General features: G+C 50.9%; 1 protein-coding gene across 1 annotated transcript in view; it reads left to right on the top strand.

Annotated features, from left to right (window-relative positions):
- The window catches only part of POU2F3 (POU class 2 homeobox 3), a 35,059-nt gene that overhangs the window by 5,488 nt on the left and 14,085 nt on the right, over positions 1-15,486 (top strand). The window contains exon 4 of the mRNA XM_042832089.1: positions 8,300-8,334. Within this exon, the coding sequence (XP_042688023.1) occupies positions 8,300-8,334 (35 nt within the window). The remainder of the gene's footprint in view (positions 1-8,299; positions 8,335-15,486) is intronic.

Raw genomic sequence — 15,486 nt, 5'->3', positions numbered from 1 at the left:
CCTTTATTTACGCTGCGCATCGAGGTCTCAGCGCTCTGAAGTTATTTGACGCATTCTAAGGCTGAGATACAATCTGGTTCTATTCACGTCTATGAACTCTGGTTGACTTTGGTCAGGCCAGCTCATGGCTTCCAGCCGACCCCACGCTGGTTTTTAGAGATCGATATTTCCCAGCCTGGCAACAAACACAGCCTCGGCTGCTTCCAAATCAGCGTTGGCTGTAACTGGGCATTGAATGGGAACGAGAAATGGAGTGGCACGTATTGCTGATGGGCAGCACGGTTGGATGGTGGTGAGGGAAGGCTGTGTTAGGCCTGAGCTGGTTTTTTTCGTGGCTGGATGCTATTGGGAGAGCCATTGCTAGTGGCACTGGTGTTCAATAGGGGAGAAGCCAGCGCCAAAGCTGTTGGGATAAAACACATTTTCCGTGTAAGCTTCCCAGAAAGCCAATAGCATCTCTTCTGAGGGGAGTTGGAGAGTGTTGAGCAGTGCTCCAGGAGCCTTCCTGTCAGGCACGGATATCAGAATGGGCAAACCTCCTTCATTTAGCACAGACCAACCCTTCCCTGTGGACCGATCAGGCTCTTTTCTCTCGTGGGAGAGAATTCTGGGGGATCCTTTGGGACCCGACCCTAACCGAGCCCCCTGTGGGGCTGCCCCTGTGCTGCACCAGATCTCCTCGCTGCCTTTGTTTGCTTTTTCCCCTTTCCAACAATTCCCGTTTACCGACAACAGAGCGCTTTGTACTGAGCTTCCCTGAACTGCTGTGTTTTCCCTGACGTGCAGCATGAGAGCAATACTTACCGCAGCACCTCACCGTTTGGGGTTTTGTTTACCAGCTTCATGTGGGAAAGTCCTTTCTGATCACTTACTAATTAATTGAAGGCCCGTTTCCTAACGAACCGGACCGCTGCACAGCTTTCCAGGAATCCTGCTCCCTCCATAGAAGGCAGTAGTTACCACGACAAAACGACCAATATTATTGCTTCCAAAGAATGGAAATCTTTCTAGGTGCAGATTCACAAAGGCCTTTCATCACATAAAGACGTAGACTGGCTCCAAGAGGAATTTTAAATAATAATAATAATAAAAGAAATCTGGAGGGAGCCGGGTGCCAAAATGCTTTTGTAAACCAAGCCCTTGATCTGAAACTGATGCCTGCAGATCTGATGGGAAGTGTCGGTAGCAGAGGTATCATCTCATCCTTTCATATCTCCGCCAGTTCCAGGCTTGGAGGGAGGAAAGGGTAATCTGGGGCATTGTTTTACTTTGAAAGCGTTTAAAAATGGGGCTTTTCCCTTTTTGAGAAACTTGTGGCATTTTTTTTTCGTTACCTTTTTCATAAGAGGTCAGGAAAGCTCGGCTTTGATTCTTCTTTTATTTATTTCTCCACGTTGATTTCATACAAAACACTTGGAAGCTTTTAATGAGACGCTCTCCAAAAGCTCACGCTTGCTCGAGCTGCTTCCCCCCATAGCTGTAGCAAAATTCCACCGCATAAGAAAAAGACAAAACCTCTGGAATATCACCCACTCTGCCCTCCTGTGCCTTCCTTCTGCCTTTCCCATCATGACACATGTATGAGCTGCAGGGGTTATTCCTGTAGGGCTCTCTTGGGGCTGCGTGGGGCCGTACAGCCCTATAGAGCCCAGCTGTCCTCGCAGGGCCCTCCTCGCCCTGTATGATGCTGGTAAGGCTCCGTGCACCGGGGTGCTGCTGGGCTCCATGGGGGGTAATGACAAGCGCTTGGCTCCGAGCTCTTTTCATCTTTTTAAACTGATGAAAGCTATGCCAGCAAGTTCTGGGTTGGTTTTTTTTATGGGAACTGTGGGGGCTTGGCACTGCCGAGTGTCGCCCCTGGTCTTCAAGCCGAGAGGCAGAGATCTCCCCCTTCTTGTGGTTTATCTAAGCCCTCTGTATCTGATGCAACAAAATGCTGAGGTGGGACTTGCCTCCGTCTGTCTGTTTGTTTGTGTCAGACACTTGTTCCCCGTTTATCTGCTTGATCAAAACAGGTTACACCAAGCAAAGCTACTTCCCTTTGATTTCATCTGTTGAGGCTATGGGGGGGAAGCCAAAGCCTTAACAAAAGGACGATAGGGAAGCTCTTCAAACACAACCATCGGTAACCGAATAGCTGCAGGCGCTCCGAACATCTTCCCTCCCCACCCTGCAATGTGGGGAACTGGACAGCCTGCCAGCAGCCCGGGGCGGGTGTGATGGGCATCCCAGTGCATGGGGAGGGAGCTGGGATGTGCAGCGTGGGGCAGACCTGCAGCCTTGGTGGCAGTGGATGCAGCTTTGCGCGGCTGGGATCTGGGAGCAGCCGGGTTTGGGATTGTGGCTCCAGACAGGTGGGCTCTTAGCTGGCACTGATGGCAATAGCATTGTGGTTGTGTCACCCTCGCAGCCTGCATAGCATCTCTGGTGTGTTAGGAAGTAATAGAGCAATTCCTTTCAACCCTAAGGAAATGGAGGCTGTGAGGAGCTATGGTGCATCTGCTCCTACGGTGCTGCAGAGGGGATGGCCCTTTGGATGTCACTCTTCTCAACTGCACAGCTTGTAGCAGTGGGAGGATGGCAGCAAGAGGTGACACCTGCCTGCATCCAACAGCCCCCTGAGCCAGGCAGGCCAGAGCAGCATGGAGCTGGCCACCAAAACTCTCCACCCAAGCAAAAAAAGCCCCTGAGTACCCTATCTCCTGACATCACCGTCTGTGCATTTTGCATCAAATCTGCAACGTGGAAAATCAGAGCCCTTGTCTCCATCTCTCTGCCACACGCTCCCTGTACAAATGTAATCAGTCCATCTGTGCTCCTCGGCTCCAAAGTGGGGATCCCCATCTCGTCTCCCACCTTGGTGTCAGGATGTGAGCTCCTGGCTGCAGCTCTCCCTGCTATCCAGGGTCGCAGTTTGTCATATTCCCATGGTCGATCTCTGGGTTTGCTGGGAAAGGCTGCTTTCAAACTTTATGGCTTATGCCCCATAGGATACGGAGGCTTTCACCTCCACATCAGCTTCTAACTCAGGCAGAACACACACCCAGGAGACATTGGAGTGAGATGGGTGCTCAGGTTTTGCACTGCTCACTGACACAGCTCATGAGGGATGCCCGGGCTGAGCCCATTTCTTTCCTTTGCTCTTATCTCTTTGGATGGGGCTGGAGCCTTTTGAGGAAACCTGGCCTTCCTGGCCCCACACCTCGTCCTTGGCTGCACTTCTCCCAGGGGCAACTCTCCCTGGTGAAACTTCCCTCAAAGCCTCCGGGATCTCTCTTGTCTCTTCCCCCTGCAGCTACCAACAGCCCCAGGACAAGTCCCAAAGAAGTAAGAGCAGCAGCAGCAGGGCTGGAAAACAGCTGGTTGCTATGGCAATGGGGCTTGCTCGGGATTTGCATAGGGCTGGTGATTTTCATAGTACAGCCACATTTAAGGCGAGCAGGAGAAATTTCCATATTCCCAGCTCCAAGTCAGTTGGGGCGTGGGGGAGGCCAGGAGGGGGATATTTGAAATTCAAATGAAGGTGATTAGGGTTTGAGGTTGGGTTATTTTATTTTATTTTTTTTTCTTAAACATCCCATTATGGAAGAGGATAAAAAAGGATGGGGAGGGGAAGGGGAACAAAAGGCTGGTTTGACTTGAATTAGAGGGGCAAAGGAAGAGCTGGTCTGATCTGCCTCTTGCCTCTGGCCCAAGAGAAGAGACGTGCCCTCTCCCAACACCTGCAGGTGAAATGTTTTCCGTGGGAACAACTGCTGCCCTCGGGTTTCCTTCGGGAAGCTGCCCCAGTCTCCCACACTCGCCGTCCCGCACTCCCCCCCATGCCCTGACCCACACGAGGGTACAGCAGTGGCACCGAGGGGTGGGAACTCTTGGAGGAATGGCATTGGTTTGATCTGGGAGTTTAAACACTCGAGTGAAAGCTTCCCCTGCAGACTTTGAGTCAGCGCAGATTCACTTTCCTTGCTAAGCAGCCTTGGCTCTCCCACAGAGGAGAGCCTGCAGTGCCCCGGTTGGGTCTGTTTGTGTTGCTAGAGCAAACAGCTAATAGGGAAACTACAGCCCTGCTTGGCTGCCTTGCAAACTTCCCATCCTGTTCACACTTTCCCTTTCTACCCTTACGAAGCGCTGCTGGAGTTAGTTAGCCTTGAGAACAGCGAGCATCCCAGCAAGGGCAAAGCAATAGAGCTGGGTCTGCTCAGCTGCAGCTTCTGCTCCTCATCACCAGCAGGCACAGGTGGGGGCAGTCAGGGTGATGGCAGGGGGATGTGAAAAAGTGATTGCAGCCAGGCCCTTACTGCTGGGACAGATCTACAAGTTGGTGGCTGAGCATCCAAAGAGAATTGAGCTGCTGAGGATGCTGAATTTCTTTGTGATTTGATAGAACCATGCTGTGCTCAGTGCAGGTGAGAGGTTTCCTTTGCTTACAGTGTGTGGCTCAGGTATTGTCCGTAGCTGTGTTCAATGCTACCATTTCTTAACCTCCTCTTGGGTGATGCTTTAATTTCACATGTTGTTCAGGCTGAGGGGTCTGATGCTTCAGTCCATGTGAGCAAGTTAACTCCTCACCTTCAAGAAAACATATCTTGGAAGGTGCCCTGCACCCAGCCTGCTTTGCCTGTCCCCAATGGCACTGTGCTTTATCAGCTGCAATGCTAAAATACTTGAGGATAGGAGAGAGAAATCTTAATTTCAGCTGTTCAGTACTCTGACCTGCTCACCCCTTAGAGCCAGTGATGGGAACAGGCAGCTCTGGAGGTGATTCATCCCCATGTCCCAGGGGCGAGGTGAGCTGCCCTCTGGAAGCACCGGCTTCCTCTCTGTGGCTGCAGAGGCAGCCTAGAGCGATTGGCTCCCAATTAGATGCTGCAATTTAGACATCTGAGCCCCTGCCCACTGTCTCCCTGGCACTTTTCCCCCCGCTGTCATTCAGCTGTTCTGAATTTCCCTCCCAAATGCATGGGGCAGAAAACTGATTCCCTGTGGGAATTCCCCAACACCTGCTACAGGTTGAAAATCGCTCTCTAATTCCCCCATCCCTCCCAGGATCAAACAGTGAGGTGAACTGGGCACGGAGCTGGGTGGGAAGGAGAATGAAGTCAGAATTGGAGGTGGCAACCTGGTTGTGTCGTCAGGTGGCTGTCGGTCCTGCAGGTGATATTGGCATGTTTTTGCTTTGTGAAGGGGAAGATGTGCTGCAATCTTGACTTTTATTATTATTATTATTTTGCTTTCTCCCTTCGTGGAGCTTTCATCCTGGAGTTCTGGGCAGGCTGGGCAGCTCCCAGTGGGAATCGAGTCAGATGGGACGGAGTGTGGATGATGGGCGTTCTCAACACACGAAGCCTCCCAGACTGGGGGGGAAAGCAACTTCTTTGCTGCTCCCATCCCCAGAGAAACCTCCCCAGGCAAACTCGCACCAGATCTGATGCCAGTGCTATGCAAAACAGCTGCCAGGTGAAGCGAGGAGAGCAGCGCGGTCCCTGTCTGCCGCGCTGCGGGGCTTATCACTGCCTCTTCCCTTCCACCCAGGACACCCATGGGAGCCTCGTGGATGGGGAAGCTCCGAGGAAATGTACTGTGTGAAGCTCAGAGCTCCCTTTAAATACCAGGGTTTCTGTGGTTGGGTGCAGTTCTGGGAGCGGAGGGCTGCATTGAGCCTTTGGGATCCCACCGTGTCTGGCTGGCTGTTGGCTGTTGTGGAGTTCCACCAAAATGAGTGGAGTTCCGGCAGTTTGCAGCAGTTGGGAATCTGCTGCTACTTACACTTTTCTTTCTTTTTATCACCTGGAGCTAGGAAAGATTAAATCTCAAGTGCAGATCCTCATTGTTTGAACAGTTAGTTCCTTTAAGGAGAGAAATAAGCGCTTCAGCACGGATCCTGGTGCTGGTAGGAGCTGGGAGGAAACCAGTCTGCTTTTAAAATGGTTGTAGGAAAGTCACTGAGTTAGCTGGAAGAAGAGCTGTTATCCCCATCACACCCCAACCTTGGCTTGCAGCTGAGATCATGTTAATTCTACTTGACACACAAGCTTTTACCGAAATAGAAAACCATGAGATCTGTTTGCAAATAAATCAGAGAGCAAACACTCACGGATCCTGCTGAAAAGTGGCAGAGATTTGTGTATCCAGCTCCCATTTACATAACTGCTGGGAGCAGAAATCACCTCGCCCCATTTTAAATATCACACTCTCGGACATCTAAGTCTGAACCAGTTGCCCCTGGGTCTCTTTGTAGTCCATAAAGAGAAACTGTCATCTCCAGAGGGCCGTTCGTCTCTGGTTGAGATAGGAGTGTGGGATAGGGTGGGGGAATGGCCTCTGGAGGTGCTTGGTGCTCCTTGTTGTCTATGAAGACAGCCTGGGGCAGTGGCTCAGTCTTGGATGCCCAAGCTGCAAACAGGCTCGCGTGGATCTCCATGCATATCTCCAGCATGTTCCACCATCACAAAAAAAGAAAAAGACAGACTTCATGTGAGGTGGGATGGTGCTGTGTACGGTCCTGTGGGAGAGGATAGGGCAAAAAGCAGAAGTCTGGAGGGAAAAGCACAAGATGGGAAGCTTGGAAGAAGAGGAGGAGGGGATGTACTAAGGAGCTTGGGCCTGGGTGCTTTGAAGCGCTGTGTGTTTTGGCAGAGCCTTGTTTGGAGAGCTTGGCTCGTGGTGTAGTGATGCAGCACGGAGCTGCTGCCCGCTTCCAAGAGCTGGGGTGTGCGGGGTGACTCAGAGCCCTCATCACTGGGACCCAGGGATTTCCCTCAAGGTCTTTGAATCTTGCCTCATCAACATGCTGCATTTGAACGTGAGCGAAAGTCTTGCATCCAAGAAACCAGAAGATTACCTTTTCCTTCCTGTTCTATTTTAGCAACTGGGAACTTTATTTCCTTCTCTCCTTCTTGCCCTTTCTCCCTTCAGCTACTGCCATTAGATTGCATCAACCCCCCCGCCCCCCTCCCTTGAGTTTCAAAGGTAGAAGCAGCAGGCCTTGAAGATCCTCACGCAGCCCTGCTCAGGTGTGTGGATGCTGATTGCAATCATTTATTAATGCTATCAGCATTCCCATCGCTTATCCGCACAGTCGTTGGCGCTCGGAGCTGGAGCTCAATGAATGAACCAATTCCTGGGGTGGAGCGGCGGGGAGAGGTGGCCATGGCCAGAGCAGGGAATCGCATGGAAAAGATGAGATGGAAAGAAAGAAAGCTTTGAAAAGCTGCTCTGGAAGAAGCCAGGAAGGAGGATGGGCTCTAACACAGCAGAAATGCAGACAGGCTGGTGGGAAAGGTGTAGACATGGAGTGGACAAACCACCCCCTGAGGATCTCAAAGAGCTCTGCTCGTTCCCCAGGGAATATTATGCATAGTGTGAGCTAAAGAACTGTGTGCTGGGTTGGGGGAGAGGCTTGAAAGCAAGCAGGGAGCTGGATGTGGGCTCACCCCTGAGCTGCATCCCAGCTCCATGCAGGAGATGTGAACTCTTGAACAACACGATGTGTTGGAGCTTGATCAGATCATAGGGCACAGGCTGTGCTTTGTGGGGAGCGTTATACTGGGGGGGGAAAAAAAAAAAACATGGGAGGAGGAGCCAGCCCCCCAGGGCTTCTGCTGGTGGGATATGAACAATTTAGGGCTATTTATCATGAGCCCAGTTGGGCTGGAAGAGAATGGGTTAGGGAATGGCTTGCAAAGAGAAGGAAAGGGGTTTCTTGGGGTTGCCTTTGCAATGAAGGAGGCTTCGTGGAATCCCTTAAAGCATTCATCTCTGCAGAGTGTGTAGCCTTTCCTTTGTGATGTTCCTGATGAATTTGGCAGGTGTGATGGAGGGGGGGGGGGAGAATGTTTATCATCAAAGGGGAATGAGTGAGGGCCTGTGCGGTACCTTCAGGCTGAAACCTGTCTGATTTTCCCCCTGTGCCTGCCAATCTCTCCTGGAATCAAGGAGACGCCTCTTGAGCACAACCCCACGGCACCCTCTGTTCCTTCAGATATCCCGCAATTACCTGGTGCCACACGGGTTCCTGAAGATCCCTGCTTTGCAGCCCTGGCCACCTGCTTGCCCGCCTCTCCCACAGCTGGATCTCTGTGTACAGTGCTGGGTTTCCCTGGGCATGTGTTACATCCTCCAGCTCTTCTGTGCTGGAGCCCTGTGCTCCCACTGTTGCCTTCACACCGCCTCCACCTTCCTCTCCTTTCCTTGCTTCTGCTGAGCCAGCAGCGTATCTTTGGTTATGGAAAGCTTAGCTAGATGCTGACTGCCATTAATACTGAGATATTTTTTTTTTTTTCTGTTTGTTTCATTGTAGGAAGTGAACAGAATGGGCTGGACTTTAACAGGCAGGTAAGACACTCCTTGGATTCTCCTGCTTTCTTGGATTGCTGTTTGTTTGTTGCTCATCTCGTTGAGTCCCAGGCAGCTCCTGCAAGGAGATAAAACTGTGAGGCCGTGAGCTACTGCTAAACAAACGATGGAAGCCCATCCCAATTCCCCTTGTGGGACACAATGGCAGATAAAACATTGGGTTTCCAGGCGTCCCCATTTCATAGAAATTCAGTTAATTATAGAGTTTCTTTAAATCGCGCTTTGCTTGAGGCTTTCTCTGGCTTTTTAATTATTTCTATTGTCACTTAGAAACAAAAGGGACCACAGTTACACCAGCAAATGAGCAAACCCCACCACAAAGCTCTGTGCATTTGCACTACGTGCGACACTGGCACTGGAAGCACTGTGGTATGCAAGTCTGGGAGCATGGGGCTGACTCACGGGAGTATCAGCAAGGGCTGGAGATGAGGTGGTTTGAGGTCTTGGAGTGCCTGGGTCAAGACCAGGCCTGCCTACAACAACAGACTTCTCTTTGCTAGGTGGTGGGGATAAGGGACACCAGAGGCATACGTGTCCTTCTGACAGCAGGGCAGCATGTGAGGGTCTGCAGGGATGCTGCCTTTGCTGCATGATGTTATCCTCCTGCTCCATGCAGCCAAAACAGCCCCTGTCTCATGGAACGCCTGCGGATTTTCAGCCCTGGGTCTGAGAAATCCCCAAACCTCAATGCAGAATGGCAAAGGGAAGCAGGTGGCAGCTCTGTGCGGAGGGTAGGTCTTGAATCTGCACAGAAACATGAGTATATGCTCTAAGTCTCAACCTAAAGACTCCTATGGCCACCCATGGAGCTGGGCTCAAACCTTGGAAGTAAAAAGAGGCAGTCTGGAGAGCAAAGCCACCAACCAACCTGCTGCAGGGCCTGGAGCTGGCTGGGAAGTTGTAGCAAGAAACGTAGCTGCATGGGCAGCCACGAGCACCTGATGTTGGCATTCCTCACAGCACAGCAGCCTGCCCGCTTCCAGCTTCACCTTCCCAGAGTCCAAGGGCTGCAATCTTTGCATGCTTCCCATTGGCAGCAGTTGGGCAGCTAGTGCTGCCCCATCGCTTTCCTGCCCTCCCACCTTCCCTCGGTGGCTCTGGTCTGGCAGATATCAGCGAGCTGCTGTTTGTTTGGTTGGTTTGGCTGCTCCGGCGTTGGGTGGGTCGTAGCTTCCTATCAAAAGGTGTCTTAACACGCTCAGCCATCTTCCAGGTTTTTGGAAAACCCAGCTGAAAACAAAAAGTCTTGTGTCTCCAGCTCTGCGGATTGCAGAGCCCAAAGCACAGGCTTTTTGCACGCCAAGAGAAGAATCCAATCTGCTTCTGACGGGCGATAAAAGAAAACTCCCTCCAGACAGAAATAAGCTATGAAAGCGCGAGATCGTTGCAAACTTCTCCTATGGCAACACCACAAAGGTGTTACAACTGAAACCTGGGCTGAGGTTAATCGAGGAAATGCTATTGACTGCAGTGAGGGAGAGCTGTGTTACAGCTGCCAGTGATCGGGCATGATATCGTTAAGCTCCTGGTCCTCTGCATGCTGCTGAATGAGGGCTGCTGGTCAAGGCGTAGGGCCAGCCCCAAAGTCAGTAGGATTATGGTGAGCCTATGGGTGGACGCGGGCCCTGCAGGCAGTGTGGCTCTCTGTCTCCCTCTCTTGGCTCTCCCGAGGCCAAGCATAGAGCTGAGCTGCTCTTCTCATTGCCATTATCTCAAATGAGCCCAAACGCACGCTCACGTTTTGGGTTGACCTCAGCTATTGGCGAATTTATCTTTAATTCAGCAAACAGATGTCGAGTGATGAGAAAAAGGAAGAGGGGAGATATGGAAATATCAAAGTGCTCTCATGTAAAACCAGATGCCGAGCTCGTTCATTAGTTGGTGGGTTTTTTAATTTTGGTTTGGGGTTTGGGTTGGTTTGGGGTTCTTTTTTTTTTTTTTTTCTTTTCCCTTTGTTAACCTGCAATTCAAGTTTTCAAGCTGAAGCAGAGAAGTATGGTTTGAAACCCAACTCCAAGCCGAACGCGAGAGCTCTTTGACTTTATTTGGAGTGTTGGGCGCTAATCGCTTTGAAGATCATAAATCTCACATCGTTTAAGCCTCTCCCCCAGCCTTTGTAGATGGCCTACATTTCAGGTCTGCTTCCCTCCCCTGTTGTGCTCCAGGCAGGAGGAGAAGGGTGGAGTGACCTGGTTAGACCCCTTCTTGCCTCCCAGTTCCTTGCTGGGACGGCTCTCACCCTGCAGATGGGGAGGAGGGAAACTCTTGCGGAGTTTGAGGTTTTCTTGCAGTTTGTGGGTCAGCCTTGTGCTTTATGAGAAAGCTGCTTTCTGCTCCCTCAACCTATTTGGCAGCCATCCCTTCTCCCCCCCTCCCCTCTTCAACCTCTCCTCCCACCTGGATGCAACAGTAATTTGTATGTGAATGAGAGGGGAAAGGGCGTGTATGGAAAAAAGCAGCATCTTCTGCCTTGCCTATCTGGTTTGGCTTTTTATTTAGAGAGTCTAATGCTGGTTGTTTCCTGTTTATATCAAGGGAAATGCAAAGAGAGAGTAATAAACTTTCACCTTCAGTGCTGGCAACCTGGGGAGGGACATCTGCTTCTTGATGGTTTGGGATCGTGGCCAGAGCGTGTCGGGGTGAGAAGTAAGGAGATCTGCAAAGGTGGCTTCAGCAAAATGGCACTGAGTCCAGAGCTCTGTCTGGATGCATTGCAGCAGAGATTTTGCTGCTGCTGTGCAGCGATCCTCACCAGGTGGGAAGACCTTGTTTGTATCATTTCCCCATTAGTACACGCAACTTTCACCCTGTAAGGTGTTTGTTTTCATAGACAGCTCTGAAGAGAGCTGTTCTGGAGAGCAGGTAATTTGCCCTTTGTCTGGAGTTAATCTCTGAAATAATATTGGCTTTGGAGTACTCGTAGAGCTGAGGGTGATGGTTTTGGGTGACAGTAGGTGTTGTGTGTGCCATGTGCACACAGCACACCCACAGTTAGCAGGGGAAGATGCAGATCCTGGCTCGGTGACTTCTTTTCCACCAGGGAGGTGATGGGTGGCATCGTGTTGCTCACTGCAATGCACCTCTGAGTGCCAGGGCAGAATGAAGGCTCCTTGCAGCGATGCTCTCAATCATTGCCCTGCACTCCAACTCTGGGACAGAATTCATATTACCAAGGCAGGGAAGGCTTAGCAGGATCTCTCTGTGCTCTGTATCCAAATATGCCATGCAGTTTCGTTCCAGCGAGAGGCTTACCCTCGCAGACAAGCTGTCATTTGTTTAATGGTAATGATGGGTTGGGAATTTGTACCAATATAAAGGCGATGCTGCCGTGAGACCTGACCATATTTCAGACAGATGAGCAGCTGATCGTGTGCCCGAGTCGCCTGGGGCTCTGCATAGCCTGAATTTTCTTGCTGGTTCTTCACTCCTATTACATTATATTCTTTGTTTTGTGCCCATTAGAGGTGTAACATGGGTACACCCCTTTCCTATGGATCTCCTAGAGATAGGATTTTGGGAAGCAGGCAGCTGGAAATGTGTCAGTGGGGCAGGAGTGATCTTGAGAACACGGGGAGCATCTGGGGTTAAATCAGAGAACAAGGGATGAGACTGAAGGGGTCTGGTGTTCATGTGCACTTCAGCTCAGCGTTGAACTCCCATGTCAGGTCATCTGCTGAGCCATTCTGACTGTCCCTAATGAGTGTGAGGGACACGTTTCATACCTCTCTCTCCCAGTGCTCAGTCAGCACCAAGCCGTTTGAGCTGCTTCACATTCCCAGCTGCTAGGAGTCAACAGCTTGACTTTTTGGCCAGTTGAATGCATCTGCCAGAATAGTAAAAGAAAAATCACCCAGTTTTCTAAAAAGTTCTTCCAAAATCAGGTGAAGGATTCCACATCCTACAATCCCAGCCCTCTGCCAGAGGTGCCACATGGGAACCTCCTTCCTTAACCCCATCTCCCTGCCCTGTCCCCATCTGATTGGGGTCATCATCTGGAGGCATTTTATTCTTTGGTTTACAGCTGTTCTGAGAGAGGAGCTGGATTTTCACAGCTGGTGTCCCGTAGGCACTCTGTGAGGAAAAGCAAGCAGGCAAGCTGCATCAGAGATCAGAAATCACAGGTGGCCCTTTGCAGCACCATTAATAACGCCCTGACCTTGTTTGGTCCTTTCCACCCACACGTCTGAAGGCGCTTTGCTAATGAATGGAGCATCCCAGTGCCTCCAGAAGGTAGGGAGGTGTTCAGCCCCGTCTTGCAGGCAGGCACTGACTGCCCGGCTTCTCCCAAAGATGCTGTGATTGCAGCTGAAATCAGCGGGTGCTTCAGAGGAGAGTTGCCTGTGGACATCGAGGCGTATTGTAATCCAGGGACTCGCTCCCTGGCTGAGCCGGGATACGGACTCCCATTCTCTGATTCATAGTCTTGTGCTCAACCACAGACAAGTTCTTCCTCCCCTCCATCCTTTTGAAGGTGGAAAGAAGGGCCCAACTCGCTCGGCACTTTGTTATTAATATCTGGGATGCAAAACTCCCTGCAGATTTAATTTTGCTCAATCAGGGCTTCCCTCCCCCCGGCGATCTCTCTCATAGTTTTTCATTCCACTTTGTGTTCCCACCTCCCCCTAATCTCATGTGTTCCCTAGATGTCATTTCTGTTCCTGCTTGGCTCTCCCTGTGGGTAGTTCAGGTTTCAGTCTGCCCTCCAGATTTCCATCCCCGTCCTGTTTTGCCCTCCTCTCGAGGGGAGGTTCCCATCCTGCTTCCTTCTCCCCTCTGGGGATCAATTCAGATTTCACTCTCTCTTCTTCTCCGCATCGCCCCGGGGTCTCAGCTAAAGTCTTGCAGCTGCTTTTCATCTCTTGAGCCTCCTCTAGCTGGAAATGGGCCTGGCTGTCCATATCTGCCTCGACTGACACTGGATCTAAGCGGAGCACCACCTTGGCCTTTCCCTTTTGAAGTTCCCTTGCTCCGTCCCAGGGATAGACTGATTGCATAAATTTGTATGTGTGCTGGTTCTTCATTGAGATGCAGCCCTTTGGGAAAGCGTCGGAGAAAGCCCTGGCTGGAGGGAAAGTCCTCTGTTTCTAAATATGGCACTGCTTTGCTTAGGACAGAGATGTAGAGAAACCTCTTCTGCAGGCTAGTTTTGTTTTGGCACCTCAGAGGCCCTCAGATGAGATTGCTGGGAACCAACTCCAAAAACACGGCGCTGACTCTCTGGGGAAGTTTATAGGCAGAATGGTGGAAATAGGAGGAAGGATTTGGGTTCGTTGGGTTTTCATGTATTCATTATTATTATTATTATTATTATTATTTTCTCAAGGGCTGGATTGAAATCACTGAATTTGTTTGGTTAGCCACTCACGGTTGGGAATGAAACAGCATTGCTTCTGAGTTGCTGGGCTGTACCAGACTTTGGTTGCAGTCTGTTCACAAATTCCAGCTGTCCCTCTCTGACCTGTATTTATAATGTATTTCCTACGCTTGTGGCCTTGGCCCAATGGAAATGCATCTCGTGCTGTTGTCCCAAAGCTGTCATATAGATCAGGAATGGACAGGCTGGTCTTCTCTCTGTGCAAGTTTTCTATTCCAGTCGTGATTCTCTCACCCTTTGGTCAATGTTTTCTGAGCTTGCAGGGGATAAGCTCTGTTTTCACGCACTGAAGAGACGTAATGATCCTTTCCATAATAGAAACTGAGCTCAAGGCATAGTTGTCACCATCAAGGCAATATTCAGGTTGCCCGGCACCTTTTTAAGCATGGATATGACTCTTCTGCCTGCTGGAGAATGGCTCATTGGTAATAAAGAGAAGACTCCAAATTCTTGAAGGCCTTTCATCTGGTGAGCTCCAAGAATTCAATCAAAGCCTGCACCACCCAGCAAGGGTGGGGCCCTGCACCCATTTTGCAGAAGGGCAAGTCATAGCATTAAAAAGGTGAAGGCGATGGGGTTTCAAGCAAGGCCTCTAATTTTGGCAGCCTGACATCAGAGCACACTTTCTCCCATCCCGGGGGGGATGTGCTCACGCTCCATGTGAAATCAGTGGGTCGGACTGGCGGAGCTCAGCCCCTCGGGGGGCAGACGTGGGGTTCTCCCTATAGCACACCCAACACGTGGAAGTCACCCAGAGCTCTCTACCCTCCGTTCCCTCCCTGCTTTTCATATTCCTGCCTATAGCAGGAGGGTTGGAGCTAGGTGATCTTAAAGGTCCATTCCAACCCAAACCGCTCTACGAGTCCACTCAAAATGAAAAAGATGTGTTGCTGTCCAGTGATGTTGACCTTTCTTTCTCTCCCTTTTTAGATTATATTCCCTGTGTGCCTTTGATTCCGTTCCTTTCCTTGTGTTCTAGTTCCCCAGGGCAGTGGGTGCCAAAACTCCCCTCCCTGAGTCAGGGGGACTTGCAGAGCTGGGCTGGAATCATGGGAGCCAGCTGATTCCAAGTGAATTCCTTACCAATTTGGGATGTGGTGGGAAGCACCGTGCCGCCGAGGGACCCCTCGGTGCTGGGACGTGACAGATCCAGTCACTGCCTCCCTGCAGTCCCAGGTATTGGGATGGTTTCTGGCTGGTTGGCAGCCAGAGGGCATGAAGAACACAGAACGAGCGCAGTCTGCTCCCCATCGGCTGGAGATCTGTGGGAAAGGGGAAAATTTTCACGAGTGATTGAAGGTTTGGTTCTGGCCCCAGCCAAGCTCTATCAAACAGCTTCGCTTCTGACTTCAACAGGAACGTGGTCAGGTTCCAGGGAACCTGTGTAAGCATGCAGGAGGGCCTGGGAGAAGCCATGTAGCCTGGTGTGTGTGAAATCGGATTGATAAGGAAAGGGGCAGGGATGCAGCTCAGGGTGGGAGAGGAGATAAGCACCAAGGTGTAGGCAGAGGTGGAGCTCTGGAGAGCTTTAGAAAGTTGGGCAAGTGGAACTGAGTGAGATGCAGGAGCAGTGCTGCAATGTATGGGGACATTGGGGCAGGAGGGCAGCGCTGGGAGGCAGTCCTGGAATGGAGCTGTGGGAGAAATTGCAGCCTGTAAGGTGGTAAAGCAGTTTTCCATGCTTTGTTTGGAGGGTTTCATCATTCTGAGCAAGAAAATGACATCTTCTGCTCCTTTTTTTTTTTTTTTTTTTTATA

This window comes from Centrocercus urophasianus, unplaced genomic scaffold (genome assembly GCF_019232065.1).
Source record: "Centrocercus urophasianus isolate 14NV4802_14NV808 unplaced genomic scaffold, USGS_Curo_1.0 seq_37, whole genome shotgun sequence".
In the NCBI taxonomy this organism is placed as follows: Eukaryota; Metazoa; Chordata; class Aves; order Galliformes; family Phasianidae; genus Centrocercus; species Centrocercus urophasianus.
The sequence above is the reverse complement of the archived record's forward strand: the minus strand, read 5'-3'. Positions and strand labels throughout refer to the sequence as shown.